This window comes from Polyodon spathula, chromosome 12, assembly GCF_017654505.1.
Source record: "Polyodon spathula isolate WHYD16114869_AA chromosome 12, ASM1765450v1, whole genome shotgun sequence".
NCBI classification, from domain to species: Eukaryota; Metazoa; Chordata; class Actinopteri; order Acipenseriformes; family Polyodontidae; genus Polyodon; species Polyodon spathula.
Genome location: NC_054545.1, coordinates 9,663,078 through 9,678,928, shown reverse-complemented (window position 1 = coordinate 9,678,928; position 15,851 = coordinate 9,663,078). Strand labels below are relative to the sequence as shown.

The 15,851-nt window shown below is 36.3% G+C and overlaps 1 protein-coding gene across 4 annotated transcripts in view; it reads left to right on the top strand.

Moving 5' to 3' along the window:
• The window catches only part of LOC121324228 (rho GTPase-activating protein 5-like), a 34,851-nt gene extending 19,183 nt beyond the window's left edge, over positions 1 to 15,668 (top strand). For 3 of the 4 annotated variants that reach the window (XM_041265883.1, XM_041265884.1, XM_041265885.1), the window contains 4 exons: positions 8,514 to 8,591; positions 9,222 to 9,353; positions 11,553 to 11,658; positions 13,581 to 15,668. In XM_041265883.1, the coding sequence (XP_041121817.1) occupies positions 8,514 to 8,591; positions 9,222 to 9,353; positions 11,553 to 11,658; positions 13,581 to 13,911 (647 nt within the window). In that variant the 3' untranslated portion in view covers positions 13,912 to 15,668. Of the gene's footprint in view, positions 1 to 8,513; positions 8,592 to 9,221; positions 9,354 to 11,297; positions 11,407 to 11,552; positions 11,659 to 13,580 lie in introns of those variants that run through there. The other variant, XM_041265886.1, reaches the window with a different exon arrangement.
• The last annotated feature ends 183 nt before the right edge of the window (positions 15,669 to 15,851 follow it).

Here is a 15,851-nt window from a genome sequence, read left to right as displayed (position 1 = left end):
GGTTGCATGGAAAATAGACCATGGCTTTTTGCTTGTGGTTGCTCATTTAACTGCTGTACTCTCCAGCCTTACAATAGGCCATGTAGCTTAATCAGTAAATACAAAGAACATATCTTATCCTTAGCATAAAGTAAGGCTTCCTGGATAAAAAAAAAAAAAAAATAGTTTCTTAAATGCTTGTGTTGTATCAATGGGTGCCAGAGGGTCAGGAAGCTGGGAGTGTGATAGCATACACCGGATCACTGTACAGCATGATATACAGCCTTTGCTAAGTTTTTACATAAGAAGTACATCTGAAGTTGTAAGTGACAATAAGACTACTTCCAAATGACACACCCACCTACTTTGCCTTTTTTTAAATTACTTTTCTGTTCTTTTTAATAACATTGGAATGCATTATTGTAGTGTGTTTTATGTGTCTAATTAGAAATAAAATATAATTGAAAGTACCACAAGCTGTTTTTGAGTGTTACTAAATAATGCATTCTTTCTACATTTAAACATTTTTGCACAGCACTTGCAGAACACAAAGCATCCTTATGTATGTGTGTTGATGACCACTAACCCTTTAGTAATTGGCTATCAGCAACAGTAAATACCAAGAGAATAACTGTTTAGTGGGGGGGGGGGGGGTGTATACTGTTATGGCTACTGCTGATGAGCAAGAAGGTGACCTTGAGCTGGATTAGCCTAACAGTTTTACAGTAGGTCTGTTTCTGGTGGTTACTGTTTCTGTCACATTGTCATTTCGTTACACCAATGCTAACGTTTCACCTGTATCATACAGTGTCGTTCCATTCTCGTTATTAAAAAAAAAAAAAGGAATTAACTTGAAATGGAGAGAGGGGGGATCGTAAAGACTGATTTTAAACAAGCCTTCACTAAGTGAAGAGTGAAAGTGGAAATACTGATTGCGTGAAACAGGAATGTCTCTAATGTCGTGGGTTGAGTCGGTCCCAGCCATACAGCCGATTCCGTCTGACGAAGTTAAAATCTTTGTCTGGAGAACTTACATTTCGCTAATGTTAACATACCACAAAAAATGTAGAACATTTGAAATATGTTGACCACACTTGTATAAATAGGCACTTCCTCATACAGTATACTGTAGACTGTGCTATTTCTGATGGCTGTGCTGGAGAAAGAGACTTTGTTGCAGATTTCCTCTTCCAGCTGCTTTGTAGAATTGGAGGCGTTGATCATTGTGGAATGGTCGTGTATCTCACAGAACCGTTTTTAACACTTGATCCTTGCAGACTCATCATGTCAAATCATATCCACCCTGTTGTGCTCCTGTGCCCACATTACCTCTATTATAGAGTTTCTAAATGTTATTAATTGTTGATTTTGTTCTAAATACTTAAATATACAACGTCAGTTCTACAGATTGCTTTTTTTGTTTTGTTACCTTTCTGCATTGTGAATTAACCATTGCATCAGAACTACAATATAAGTTCAATTTTAGAAAACACAAATTCAATGTTTTTTATAAAGCATACTTTTTGAGAGTGAATGTATGAGAAGAATGAATATACGTGTTATAGGCTTTACTCTTTTAATGGCTAGATTTAAATGTAATGAGAACATTCATTTTTGTCAGGGTGAGACCCTCACTGTAATACTTAACCCTTTGCGGTCCATTTATTGAGTGCCTGCCAGGCGCATCAGGTCCAATTTATTTTCACACGCGCTGTTTATTTTACATGCACTGTTTAAAAGTATTTTATTTTCACAGTAAAACAGGTTTAAAAGGCACTGCGTATTAACAGGGCAGTCAGTACTGCATCTCCAACCGCACCCCACCCCTTGTTGGCTGTATTTATCACATACCTCTTCATAGTTGTGCATACTTATAAATCATCTCCTGATCACTCGTTTTATCACCATACTTCTCAATAATGCGATCTAAGTCATTATTTTATTACAATGACATCTCAAAAACTCTGCAAATGTCTGTGATATTCTTTGCAGCTATCTTGTTTGTTTATGTCTGTGGTGCAAGGGCTATGTGTATTGCTCAGATCTGCCCCCTCCCCCCCTTTTTTTCGGCTTGTATCGGTCTCATTCGGCCATTGAAAGGTTTTCTCTACTTTTTCTGGAGAAAAAACAACTAGAGACCTATGCTTGACGTCTTTTTGATGATGTCGGACCGGAAAGGGAAAATCATATTGTTGGACCTAGTCCGACATAGGACCGCAAAGAGTTAAATGCATGTTATTGTGTTTATGATTATTGTTATTCTACTGGCAATAGAGCCGCAGGTTGTGTATCATGCATGCTGTTGAGCAAGTATACTTAATATAGGACAGTATATTGCTTTATTTAGATTAAAATGCTTACCTTAATGACGTTACCGTAGCTTTACATGTGAGATGTGTTTTGTTCTTGCAATAGAAGGGGTAATGATGATCAGTTTTTACTGGTAAGAGGGACTAGAGTAATAATAATGACAATGATAACATGTAAACAATAATGGAATAGTTTTTCAATCGTTGTTTGTAAACAAAGACGGTATTCATACAGGTTAAACACAAACGTCTAAAGGAGAAGAAACATGTTTAATTTGAAAATTCATGAATGTTTATTGTAAATGGAATGGATGTTAATTTATTTATGTATAAAATCGTTCCAGGTGTAACTGTTTAATGAATAATTGATCCTGTTATGAGTAGGTGGGGCTGGGGCTTATTTAATCCTGTGTCTTGCTGTGTGTTGGGTCATTCATGAGCTTGATATTTGTGAACGTCAGTCATTTTGTATACAATCTGTTAGTCTGTGAGCATCAGTTGTCATTTGTGTGACGTATCCAGAGTCACAATAAATATTTATGCCTGTGAACACCACTGAGTTGCTGTTTTCCTGCATTCCCAAAACCTATGTGTTTCAGAGGTGAAAAATGTGATTGTGGGTGGGAGTAAGCTCGGACCATTACCCCGTTGCAATTTTAGCTCAAATAAAAACTGCAGAGGTTCAGTAGTTATATGCTTGAGGTACTGAAAGTCATGAATTAAAATAGACTGTACACGAAAATAAAATTGTGGGTTGTCGATATGCATTAACAAGTGTAGTTTGAGAGACCGTTTTCCCTATAGCATCTTTGCACCTCCTACAGTTGGGTGCAGTCACATTAAGTGCAATCTTGAGGGCAGATTGACTCATTGTGTTTGAGATGCTCCACAGCCACTTTCTGTGGGAGACATGCAGGGATTGGGGCTTGCTGGCTGTCACATTACATTAAGAAACATTTACTTCTGTTGTCATCAGGGTGAACACAGTGTAGGACATAAAGTAGCAAGATCATCAAAGTGAACTCTTTTCTTTTCCAGGGCTGGACATTAAACGACTAGAGAAAAGCTGGTCTTTGCATTAATGACTCTTCACAGGTGGTGTAAAAGCTGTGTCCAACCAGGATGTACAGATGTTTTACCCATCAGTCAGTGCAATTATTTAGTCATGTTAATTCCCTGCTGAGTTGGATTGCTCATAGCCAGGCTCCTACATGTCAGAAATACTCTAATGAATGCGCCAACACTCACGCTTTCTGCTAGTTCAAGTGGCATCATGAAGGTACTTCTACAACTATCTGTGTGTCCCCCCCCAAAAGAACCCCCCCACAAAAAACACAGAATAGCCAACTGAAAAAATCATGTTTTTGTGCCAATCGGTACTAAGAGATCCACGTAACACATACCTTTATTCATGCATTTCTGAATGATCCATTCAAAGGCAGATTATGTAGTAGTCTTAGATTTATGCTTGAAGAAAATGGTTAATTCTAAATGTTAACCATCTGTTCATTGCAAATCAGAACTAAACTGAATAGACTGATCTATACGTAACAGTTGGAACACAGATGTACTAATCCTTCTGTCCAGTCTCTGTAACAATACCGTTGACATCTCGTACATAATATACATACAGGCCAAAGTAGAAAGGTCTGATTTTAGTCAATCATCACAGACCAGGACCCGGTTTTCTGTTGTAATATTATTTCATTTATTTGTTCAGCGTTTGTTCAAATTCTTTTGTAAGCAAAGTTAGGTTTCTGTGTAGTTTTTTTTTTATATTGTGCTATGTAATTAATATAGGTAATATTAGAAAAAATCCACTCCAGTCACTTAAGAAATATCATGACTGCATTGATCAGTATATACATGGCGGGGATGTCTTGCATTACAATTTAATATTTTACTCCCGTATTTGCTTAATTATAGAAGACGGAGCTTCTGATTATACAGATAGCAGAATGTGTCTTTTAATAACTAAATAAACCTGCAATCATGCAAATATTTATTAGAATTTACCCTTCTAAGTATACTGGCAGTTTAAAGGTTGAACCTGGTTGTTTTAACCCTTTATGTGCTTTTCAGTTATACAGTTTTGTTTTCCAATATACAGTAGAGAGTCAATTATCCAAACTAATTGGGGCCGATAGTAGTTTGCATAATCGAAAAGGTATTAATAACAATTACTGTACCTTTAGTAATGTATAGAATAAAGTTAACACCTTTTGCACCTCTTGCTTCCTTATGGGTGGGGATTTTAAAGGTAAACAATCATCTCTGATAATATAATATAATGCCACTAACTAGCATTAATTAAAAAAAAAAAAAAAAAAGAAAATAATACATATTGTAAAAGTGAAATCCTGTTCAATCATAGGTTTTGCCTATAAAATTATTTACAGCTTTCATTGGTTGAACTGGGTGCAGATGCCATGTCTACCAAATTTGATTGACAGATGACTATCAGTCACATTTGTAAAAAAATAAGATGTGTGTAAAGTAAGAATAATGAGGAATTAAGCAACTCTTTTAAAAAGGGGAAAATTTAAATAAAAATACATGTGCTTTTAGTCAGTACACTTGGGGTGGCATTCTGAAGGGATTTTTATCCATAGCAGCTTATACTAGCATAGACTGCCTTGCTTATTGGAAGCCCTGTGGCATATGGAAGCAATCGGCTTGAACAGACAAGTGATAATGACAGTGATCATGAAATTCTACACAGGTGAGTCACCTTGACAATTAGTCACTTTAGGTGTTAATCAAAAATAAATGTTGTGGTATAAGAAATAGTGAACTTTTAGATCATAAACAATGGAACGGGTGGCAGTCGGGGGTTAACTTGTAGTAAAAACCCTTTCCTCTGAATTGCTAATGACACTAAAACAGTTTATCAGATGTGACGTACTTTTAGCTTCTCAAACTATATAATGGATCCAGTTCAATATGTATTTCGATAGTTTATACCTACATTTTTATAACTTACTAGAAATGGATCTATGGCTAACACTTAAAGGGTTAACCTGCATGTTTGTATTCTGCAGTCCGAATAGGCACCGTACCCCTGCTAGCTCAAGAAGCAAATCGTCTTCCAGATTGCTCTTGTTTTCCAGATAAATGATCACAGAAATGCTGGTAGAACAGCCAGGCAAGTTGTTGTTGAAAAGATAAATAAATGATCTAGTTGGGTGATTTCAGAGAAGAAACTGCACCTCCGTTGTCTAGCAAGTCATTGTTTTATTTTATTTATTTATTTATTTTATTTAGTTGTCTAAATAAATGAGTCTCAAGTCTCCACATGAAATTGAAAGAATGCACAAATGGACAATTTTATGATTTGAAATAATAATAATAAATAAAAAATTCCATGCATATGAAAATAGATATTTATTTATTTTTTGCTGCTTATTTCTGGTGAATTATTTTACTATGGCAGAATTTGTTTAGCTCTATTTGGTGTTTAGCCAAAGGGTCAAGCTGTATCACCGTGAGTTCCACTGTATTTCTCTCCAAGCACAGTGAAGAGCGAGCATTGTGCTGGAAGAGATTGTTTGCACCAGTATGGTGCAATCCAAAACATAGAGTCAGCGTAACTGCTTTCTAATGTGAAGAGAAAAAGAAATGCCACTTGAGATCAAACCCAATTTATGGCAGACCTGTCCAGTGCATAATAGTGTACATAAAGTGACTAAATGACTGTATTGGGCTATAGGATTGTGATTTAATCTATGGAAATTGCATGCTGTATTTAACAACAGTGCTGGTAATTTAAACAAGGGTTATTCAGGATACAAATTGTATATCTTTTTGTTGGTGGCCTGTTGATATTTGCACTGTCTGCAGTCATTTCAAACAAGCTAGGCAAGCAATTCCAGTTGTGAGTCCTCATGACAGCTACTGACTTGAGGCAATTTGGGACATGCATTTTAAAACCAAAGGCACAGAGATTATTATGTAGAAGTTAAATTGACAAAACGCATCAATGGGTAGCCAGAACAGGATTCTGTTTCACTGTTTGGCTGAGCAAAAAGTCAAATATTTGAGCATAGTCCCATAATATACATGCTGGGCTTCACTGTTAACCTAGGGGATGGGAAATAGGTTATTTAAGAGAAAAATGTAAGAGCCTTGTGCCTACTAAATTTTAAGTCATTAAGTAAAACTGCAGATGAGCCACAATTCATTTGCTTTGCTACATGAACAGTTTAAGTACATTTTGTCTAGCTTACTAGAGCTAAATGGAAATAGTACAGTTCGAATGCTGACATTTTGCTGGCTATGTTCCCGCTACCTGCTCGCTACGTTGCCACAAGCTAAATGTTTTCCTGTGTGGCTCAATTCATTTTCACTGTTCGCCACAGTGGCGAAGGTTTGTGTATGACAAACTTAGAATGTGTGCTGGCAGATGAATCAGTACAGGTTTTGTTTCATTTTGTTTCACCCAATGAGAGCTATTTAGCTTGGTTACATAACATGCGCACTAACGTTGATTAGAAACAAAGATACGACAGTAAAAGCCACAGTCGCTGTTTGCAGTCTCTTTAAAATATACTGAAATTTAGTTTGGAAATAGTAACAGAACATTCCAAGAACATCCGGAATAAGAACAGTTAATAAAAGAACGAGCACATTTACTATTTTAAAAAGGATTCGTCTCGCTATGATTTATTGAGTTTTAATATCGGAATCCGTGCAATATTACTGTCAGTAGTCCCAGGTGAAAAAACACCTTTTTTATTTATGTATTTTTTAAACACAGTCATGGCTGTACAATCCTACTTAATATTACCAGCTTATGTAGCTAGAGCTACGGCCAGTGAGGGAGGCATTTATATTAACCTACACTTCGCACTGTCTACTGGCAGTTTCGCTTTACCGTTCTGCAGTGGAAAGAAAACCACGACACCATCAAAATAACGTAAAGGTTCAGCACATGAATATCATATCAGCAAACCAATTCAGAAATATTGATTAAATGGGAATCATAGTTATACTGCACTTTAAATATACTGTTTATGTGTAAGTAAAGGGTAGGGTCTGGCATTTAACCCTTAGCGGTCCATTTATTCAGCACTTGTCAGGCGCATCAGGTCCGGTTTATTTTCACACGCGCTATTTATTTTACATGCGCTGTTTTTTCTGAGTAAAACAGGTTTAAAAGGCATTGCATGACAAAACGACATCAGTACTGCATCTCCAGCCAAGCCCCTCCCCTGTTCACTTTATAGACGTGTATACTGATAAATCCTCTCCTGATCACTTGTTTTATCACCAAACCCCTCAATAATGTGATCCAAGTCATAATTTTATTAGTATAACATCTGAAAAAGCTCTGCAAATGTCCACGATATTGTTTGGATGCAGAAGCAGCTATCTGCTTTGTTTATGTCCGTGTTATCTCTGTGGTGCGTGGGGCTGTCAGATACGCCCTTTTTGTTTTGGTTTTTTTCGGCTTCATTCGGCTCCTATTGGTCTCACTCGGCCATTGAAAGTTTTTCTCTGCTTTTTTCCGGAGAAAAAAAAAACAACTAGAGACCTGTGCTTTATGTTTTTTTGATGATGTCGGACCTGGTCCAACATAGGACCGCAAAGAGTTAAATATCTTTGTGTTTTGAAATAATTTACACTGTTTTGTCTTGTTGAAACAGTGTGTTTGTTTATAACCAGTTCAAAATGTTTATACTTAACAATAATGTAAACAAACATCCACAACAGTCATGTTGTAAAATGGTATTATTTTAGTCTTGTGAAATTGTTAATGGCAGACAGAACCTATATTATGAGTCCTACCAGTGACAGTGTGGTGTTTTGTATGTCATTCAGACCTGCATTGGAAGCTGAAAAGCTCCCCAATATTTGTATTTAGAGAAACCTTTGGTGAGTTTAGTGTTTAGAGGAGAGGGTTGCTGGGCACAGTTATAGTCTTTATTGTGTACAATAAAACATATTTATGGTTTTCTTCAATATTCTTTGGTATGGCTTACATTTTACCAGTGTGGCTAAAAATGGGAAGTTACTTTAGCCATAGCGGTTAACTGAATGAACGTCTTAAAGGGAATGTAGGATGGTAACTTTTTTTTTTCTGTCCTGATTTTATAATGGCTTTTTCTTGGTTGGGGTGTAATACTGTTTTTATACAAGGGATTATATCGTTTTTTTCTATACCATAAATATTTACTGCTTTATTAAGGTAAACACATCCTCCAATAATGTTTTTCTCTCCTCCAGGATTGCTGACTGAGGGTTTATACCGTGTCAGTGGAAATAAGACTGATCAAGATAATATTCAAAAGCAGTTTGACCAAGGTAATGGTTTGTTTCATATTCTAGGGTAACCACCTCGCATTATCAGCTTGAATAGAAATGTGGAACCATGTCATGTATTCAGTCCAGTGTTTCCTAAGGTCTGTTAAGCAAATTAGTAGTATGTCTTGAATTTAAATCATATAACAGTCTCTGTTGAATTAATTCGTTTTTCATGGGAAATAAAAATGTGATTGATTCAAAATCCATGTACTTGATCAAAATGTTTATACTTAACAATAATGTAAACAAATATCCACAAGAGTCATGTTGTAAAATTGTATTATTTTAGTCATGTCAAGTTGTAAATGGCAGACGGTACCTAAATTGACACATACTGTAACTGTACATAACAATGTTTATAAGAGATGATGGTTTTTATATAGTAAAATTCTACCAAAAAGTGTAACTAATAAGCATTTATTTGCCTGGTAGCCAACCTATGTTAATTCAAATCCATGACTGTTAATCTGGTTTGCTTTATTTATTTCTTATAAAAATAAATGTTTTTACTCTCAATTGTAGAGTTTTGCTTTTACATTGCAGATCTATTTATAGTGACTGCTGTCGCCTTTCTTTAGGCTTTCTAATAAAAAAAGGTTTTTTTTTTTTGTATTTTTTTTTGTCTTCTAGACCACAGTGTGGATCTGATGGCAATGGATGTGGCAGTAAATGCAGTGGCGGGAGCTCTTAAAGCTTTCTTTGCTGACCTGCCTGATCCTCTTATTCCTTACAATCTACACCCTGAGCTGGTGGAAACAGCCAGTAAGTAGAAATTTTCCGAAGTTTCTGAACCAGTTTAAGCAAGCTAATGTTGGCAGGTTTGTTTTCACAAAGTAGAATTTTAAGGTCTGCACGTTTCAAAGTCTCCCTCTGCTTATAAACTGTAACAAAATATGAGGCTAACTGAAGGGTGACTGCCATTGTCGTGTGTGTGTGTATATGTGTGTGTGTGGTCGGATATTCATTCATTTTAAAAAATAATACAAGCCATTATATTGCTCAAAACGCAGGCAGTGACAGCATAGCAGCAAGGACGTGTGTGTGTGTATGTGTCTGTCATTATTTTACAGCATGATGTTGCAATATGTAACACGTTACAATAGAGAAATATCCCAGGAGTAAAGAATAAGTTTTGTTGCTTAACCCTGTGAATTAACTACCAAACAAAGGACGCCAAATAGCAGTTCAAGTTAAACGTTCGTTTGTTTATTCCTGAAGTAAATAGTACATAAAGTTGACACCACATTTTATTTATTTTTTTACTTTTTTCATTCCTTGCCGTTGCTTTGCAGTAAACAGTGGCCACAGACACGACTTCACAAAGTAATAACACTAGGTTTACTTATGCCTTTTTGTTATGTTTAAAGTAAAATTTCAGTTTTCGTTTTTCTTGTTCAGCTACAAAAAGCCACAAGTAAACCTCATGTAATTACTTTATAAAGCATGTATGGCCACTGTTTATTGTGAAGAAACAGCAATGGCAAAGAATAAAACAAAACAAAAAGTTAAATAAATGGTTTCAACTTTATGTACGCTTAGCTTGAACTGCTGTTTGGCATCCTTTGCTTTGTAGTTAATTCACTGGGGTAAAGTAACACACAACATATTCTTTACTCCTGGGATATGTTTCTACTTGCAAAGGTTTCTACATTGTAGCAAATGATATTTCCTCTCCCTCAATCAACTTGCAAATGGTTTCTAATAATAACCCTGTAATCGTCCATCCATGATGTAACATGATAGATCTACCGTGTTGTACAAATACCTCCACATAGTACCATTTTACAAGTTGAAAGCAAAATGCTGCAGAAAGAGCTTAAGAATAAAAACTAAGCTAGTCATGTGGTCTGCATATCAAATAGTATGAAGGATACAAAAAATACAGAATGAATACAACTTTTACTTGGTGTTCTTAAGATTATGTTACATGTGAAGTTCAGTGTGTAAAACTAAAACTGTCAATTTTGAGTTGCTTTGATACCGCCAGGGATAATTCTTATCTTTAGTGATTAAACTCCACATTCTTAAGAGCCAGTGTCACATGGAATTCTTTTGGTCTAACTTTTGAAGTTTTCTTTGAACTTCACTTGACACCAGCCACACAAATAAGGTTATCTGTGTTTTGAAACCATTATATACTTGCCATCAAACTATATATACTATAAATTGTAGGCTGTGTGCTATTCTGGGGACTTAAACACTGAAGTACTTTGCTTGGTGGCGCCAGTCTATTTGGTAAAGGGGGTTGTTACTGTTAGGCTAAACAAAGAAAGAAAGAAAATGTCAATTCTTTCTCTTTTTCTAATATTTCATGAATAAGTTTCTTACCGGTAGACAGCATGATGAAAATATGAAGTCACAGCTGTAAAACTTAACTAGTATTGGCTAGTGCCCAGTAAGCTTCATAAATAGGTCATCTGTGGAATACAGGATGGTGTTTCATAGTGTGTGTGTCTGTGTGTGTGTGCATGACTTGATGTTCATTGTACCCATTGCTTATAATGCACCTCTCAAAATATTCCAGGCTACTGTAGTTAATTATCATAGATTCATATAAAATTAACTGTCATAGTGACTGTGTTTCAAAGCAATGTCATCTAAAAGAAGCAAGGTTGGTCCTTTCTCCATGAACCTCTTTGAACCAACTATTAAATTATTCTTGGTTCATTTTCTAAGCATTTAAATACCTTTTTTCAAACCTTTTAGTTTCCATTCTTATGGATACCCTTGACCCTCCATACAAAAAGTTCTGATTCTGTGTTGCATCCATCCAAAACAAACTATGAAACACCATAAAACCCTGGTGAATCATTTGACAAGAAAAGAACAGAATGCAGGATAATATTAAAAAGGTAATACAAGATGGACGTTTAGCATGTTTTTTCTGAAACTGATGTAGAAATAAATTGGAAGAAAAGTCAGAAAACTGCATCTCATTTATCATCTTTTGTTTTTCTACAGAAATAGTTGACAGAACAGAGCGTCTGCAGGTCCTCAAGGAAATAGTGAAGAAATTCCCATCTGTGAACTATGAAGTTTTTAAGTATGTCATTGGTCACCTGAACCGGTATGTAGTCACTTTTTTGTATCAGGTATGTACAGGTATTGTACAAATTACAAGCTAGGTATTTTCCATCTTTTTTTACTGAAATACTGGATTGGTCAACCATTTGATTTTGATTCATAAACTTTTAAATGTACAAAGAACCAAATTATTTCCACGTACATTTCCTATTGAAGGTGTAAAAGAAAAAAAAGAGAGAATATACCTTTAAAATGTAAACAACGACTGTTGCTTCTGAAATTCACCTGAAGGAACGTATCGTATGTGATCTTGAAAACTTGCATATTTATAACTTCTGTGTTGTACAAACTGCCTCTTATCTACGCGTAAAGAAAAGGCTGGTGTGTTAATAAGTAGATCATAATATAGCACCAGGGGGCTCCCGAGTTGCGTATGGAGTGCAGGATGCGCTCTATAGCCTGGAGGTCGCCGGGTCGAGTCCAGGCTATTCCTCTGCCGACTGCGGAAGGGAGCTCCCAGGGGGCGGCGCGCCATTGGCAGAGCGCCATCCGGGGGGGGGGGGGGGGGGGCTTAGATAGGCCAAGGTGTCATTGGCTCACAGCGAACCAGCAACCCCTGTAGACTGGCTGGGCCTCAACAGGCTTGCCTGTAAACTGCCCAGAGGAGTGGGGAGCACTAGACAGCAAGTGTACTAGCTGAAGGCAAGGTCAACATTAATGTGTTTTTGAGGCATGAAGCAGCTTGAAACTAAGTTGCCAATACAGCCAGTTTCGAAATCTTGAAGGATAATAACCGCACTGCTGAGGAATTAGTTAGCTGAGAAGATCCTGATCAAAATCCTCAAACAGCAGGTGATACATTATTTAAGAAAACCATCTGTAACTGGATTCTGTGAATGTGTATGTGTGTTCATTTTTTGACAGAGGTTAATAATTATAACCTAAGGGATATTTTTGTGCCTCGACAGTTCATTTTACTAGGGTTAACACAGATGACGTTTGTTTTGTACTTTTTCAGCGTTGCTCGTGCAGCGCCACGCATCCTAAACTAATTTCTTTCAGAAATAGAATATTTATAGTACTGGCAATTTTTTTAATTGCCGTCTAGAGGCACAATCTGATATACATGAGAGGAATGCAAGATTAGACTCCATGGACATTTATGCCATTACATTCACACTATAACTGTGTAAATGCAGATCATTCAGAAAAACTGTTAAAAGAATATAATGCGCTACCATCCAGTATTGGCTTATACGGTATCCATAAAAGCAAAGAATATATTCATTTACACAGGTTGAACAAAATAATTGAAATCTATGCTTTCATGTAAGCGGAATCCCTTACACGTACAATATATAAGGTTGCTTCTCCTTGTTGCAAATCTGCTTCGGTCACAGTTGACAAGATTGCTGTTGGAAGAGTGTCAAAAAAATAATGGCAATTCTGGAGACACTGCTGCAGATCCCCCCCCCCCCCCCCCATTTTTGCTATATTGTTGAAAAAAGTACCATTACTGAAACTTGGGAGACTATGTGAGTGTTTCTTTGTTTTAAATTAGTACAATGGAGAATAAAGGGGAAAAAAAGTAATGCAAACTAAAAATAGTTTCAAAAAATGTGTTCTCAAAAGTTTTGTTCAGCCGTTCCAATCATCTGAAAGGAAAGGATGTCATTAAAGCTGCAGCTGCGGGTTTTTAGCTGTTGTGCCCTTGGGCAGGACCAGCTGACATAGTGTTTACATTTAGAGGGTGACCACTTGGATTCAGTCCTGCAGATGTTACCTTGATTGTTCCCATAGAGATCCAGAAGAGAGTAGGCCATCACTTGTTGTTTTGTATCTCCTGAGGAGTTATCTAATTCAACATTATCACATATTAATCTTTAATGTCATAAGTTTTACTTAAAATATTATTCAAAGACATGAAATTTTTACAAATGTTTTCTCTCATTTTTCTGCCTTCAGAGTGAGCCATCAAAGCAGAACCAACTTCATGACGGCAGATAATCTCTCCATCTGTTTTTGGCCTACCCTGATGAGACCAGATTTTGAAAACAAGGACACGCTTTCTACCACCAAACTCAATCAGTCTGTCATTGAGTCCTTTATTCAGCAGTGCCAGTACTTCTTTTACAATGGAGAAATTGTAGAAACGTCCAACCCTGTGGCAGCACCACCACCAACACAGATGTCTAATGCTGGACACATGGTAGAATCCTTGGTACCACTGCAGCTGCCGCCTCCACTACAACCTCAGCTAATTCAACATCAACTACAAGCAGATCCCTTGGTATAATAATAATAATAAAAAATAGGAACACATCAACAGTAGCTTTTCCATTAGACATGGATTTTAATGTCTGGATATGCAACTTTTAAAGTCATGTCATACATTCATTTTATTTCAAGACAGTTCAGCTGCACAGTTGTTTAATGACAGTGCTTTCTCATTTATTCTGTGGAAATTGCTTTGCACACTGCTTCTCGATCCTTTTGGGACAATATGGGCATGAATGGAGAGATTTCTGGTTCTAACACAGCAGGCTGCGAAATGTAATTTGGCTGCTGCATGCAACCTCAGTGCGATCACCTAGCAACTCTTTGTGGAAACTTTTCACAACTTCAATCATTGCGGATATTTATATAAAGGAATTGTGTGTTTTTTTGGGTTTTTTTAAGCAAAGAATCATATTTGTGTTTAATCAGTAATCATTATATATTCAGCCTGTTTTAATGGCTGCATTTTATGTGCTTTTTGTTTTTGGCAATCAATCTTTGTCCAAACATTCTGTGTCTGTGGGAGAATGCACAGCTGTGGTGTATTGTGCAACCTCCCAAATATTTGCACTGTTTGGGATGGAACTTTATTGTGAAAGAGAATGCAGAAGTGTACTGTTAGAAACATTAAGTATGTTTGCACCTTCTATCTTTACTGATACTAGAGCCTGTGGAAATTCTGCTCTTTTTATGGGGGGCATCCCACTAATCTTAATGCTACTGCCATGCACAGCACAATTCTTGGGGACATGTTCATAACAAAGTAGTATAATGTTGTTTTTTTTTTTTTTTTTTTGTTGCTCTCACGATGTCGTAATGCTATCCAGGTTCATAGACTTTTTGTAAAATCCATTTGTTCATTAAGCAAAGGTGCATGTTGGTTTTTATTTCACAAAAACAGATCACTGATGGTCTTTCATGCTGAGTCTAATGCATTTTCATAAAGAGATTTTCCTAACATGGTTGAGGGCAGCATATACGGGGGGGGGGGGGGACCAAGTCATAGGTCACGCCATTTCCCATTCTAGCTTGTAAATCTTTTCATAAACATCTAGTTTATAATGTCTTTGAACCAATTCAGGGTTATTCCAGAACTATTAACTATTTTGGTTCTATGTCTACTTGTGTGTTACCCTCACCAGAAAAAAAAACAAAACAAAAACCTGAAGCATTGCTAATGTAGCAATAAATACTACGGGGTACTCACACCTAGCCTCTTGGCTATATATGTATAATCTTGTAAAACTTATATTCAGATTTCTTTATGTGGTATAATGTACTAAAATTGAATTAGATTTAATTGACTTTCTGTGTACTTAATTCACCATCTTATGATAAACAAGACTCATTGCTTTATCCTCTTTAAAATTTGGTACAGATTATTTCTTTGCTGTAAGAGATGCTGCTTTTTTGTAGAAGTTGTGTTTGAGAAAGTGTAGTTTGGTGGAGAGAATGTAAAATGGTGGATTAAACCGTGAGCCAGTGTTGGTGAGAATCTGATGCATGAATAGTATGGATGTATTGTTTCATTTTTTATGCTTTGCTGAACCCTTGTTATTTTATTACTCATTAGAAATGCTACTTTGAAACTGGGAAAATTAAATTGGTTGGTTCAAATCTGCAGCTGCTAGCACACTTGTTTGTGTAGTTTTTTCAAAGCAAACGTATTTGTTCAAGGATAAGATCTGCCTCATTCAAACTGGTGTACAAACTCTTAAGATTTTAACACCCTCTGCTATGTATAATAGTAATAAATAAATGATTTTGAGAAATTCATATTAAGAGTTTGATTTACTTTGTGTTTTTCCTGCAATAAAATCTTTTTTTTAATTTCTTTTATTTTTTCTCCTTCAATATTGTGTTGTAAGTGGTGCTATTAGCAGTAGGTTTGCAACCCTGTGTTTGGTCTTAATATTACACTCAAAGAAGGCAATGGCTTTCATGTTTAGATTTAATTCT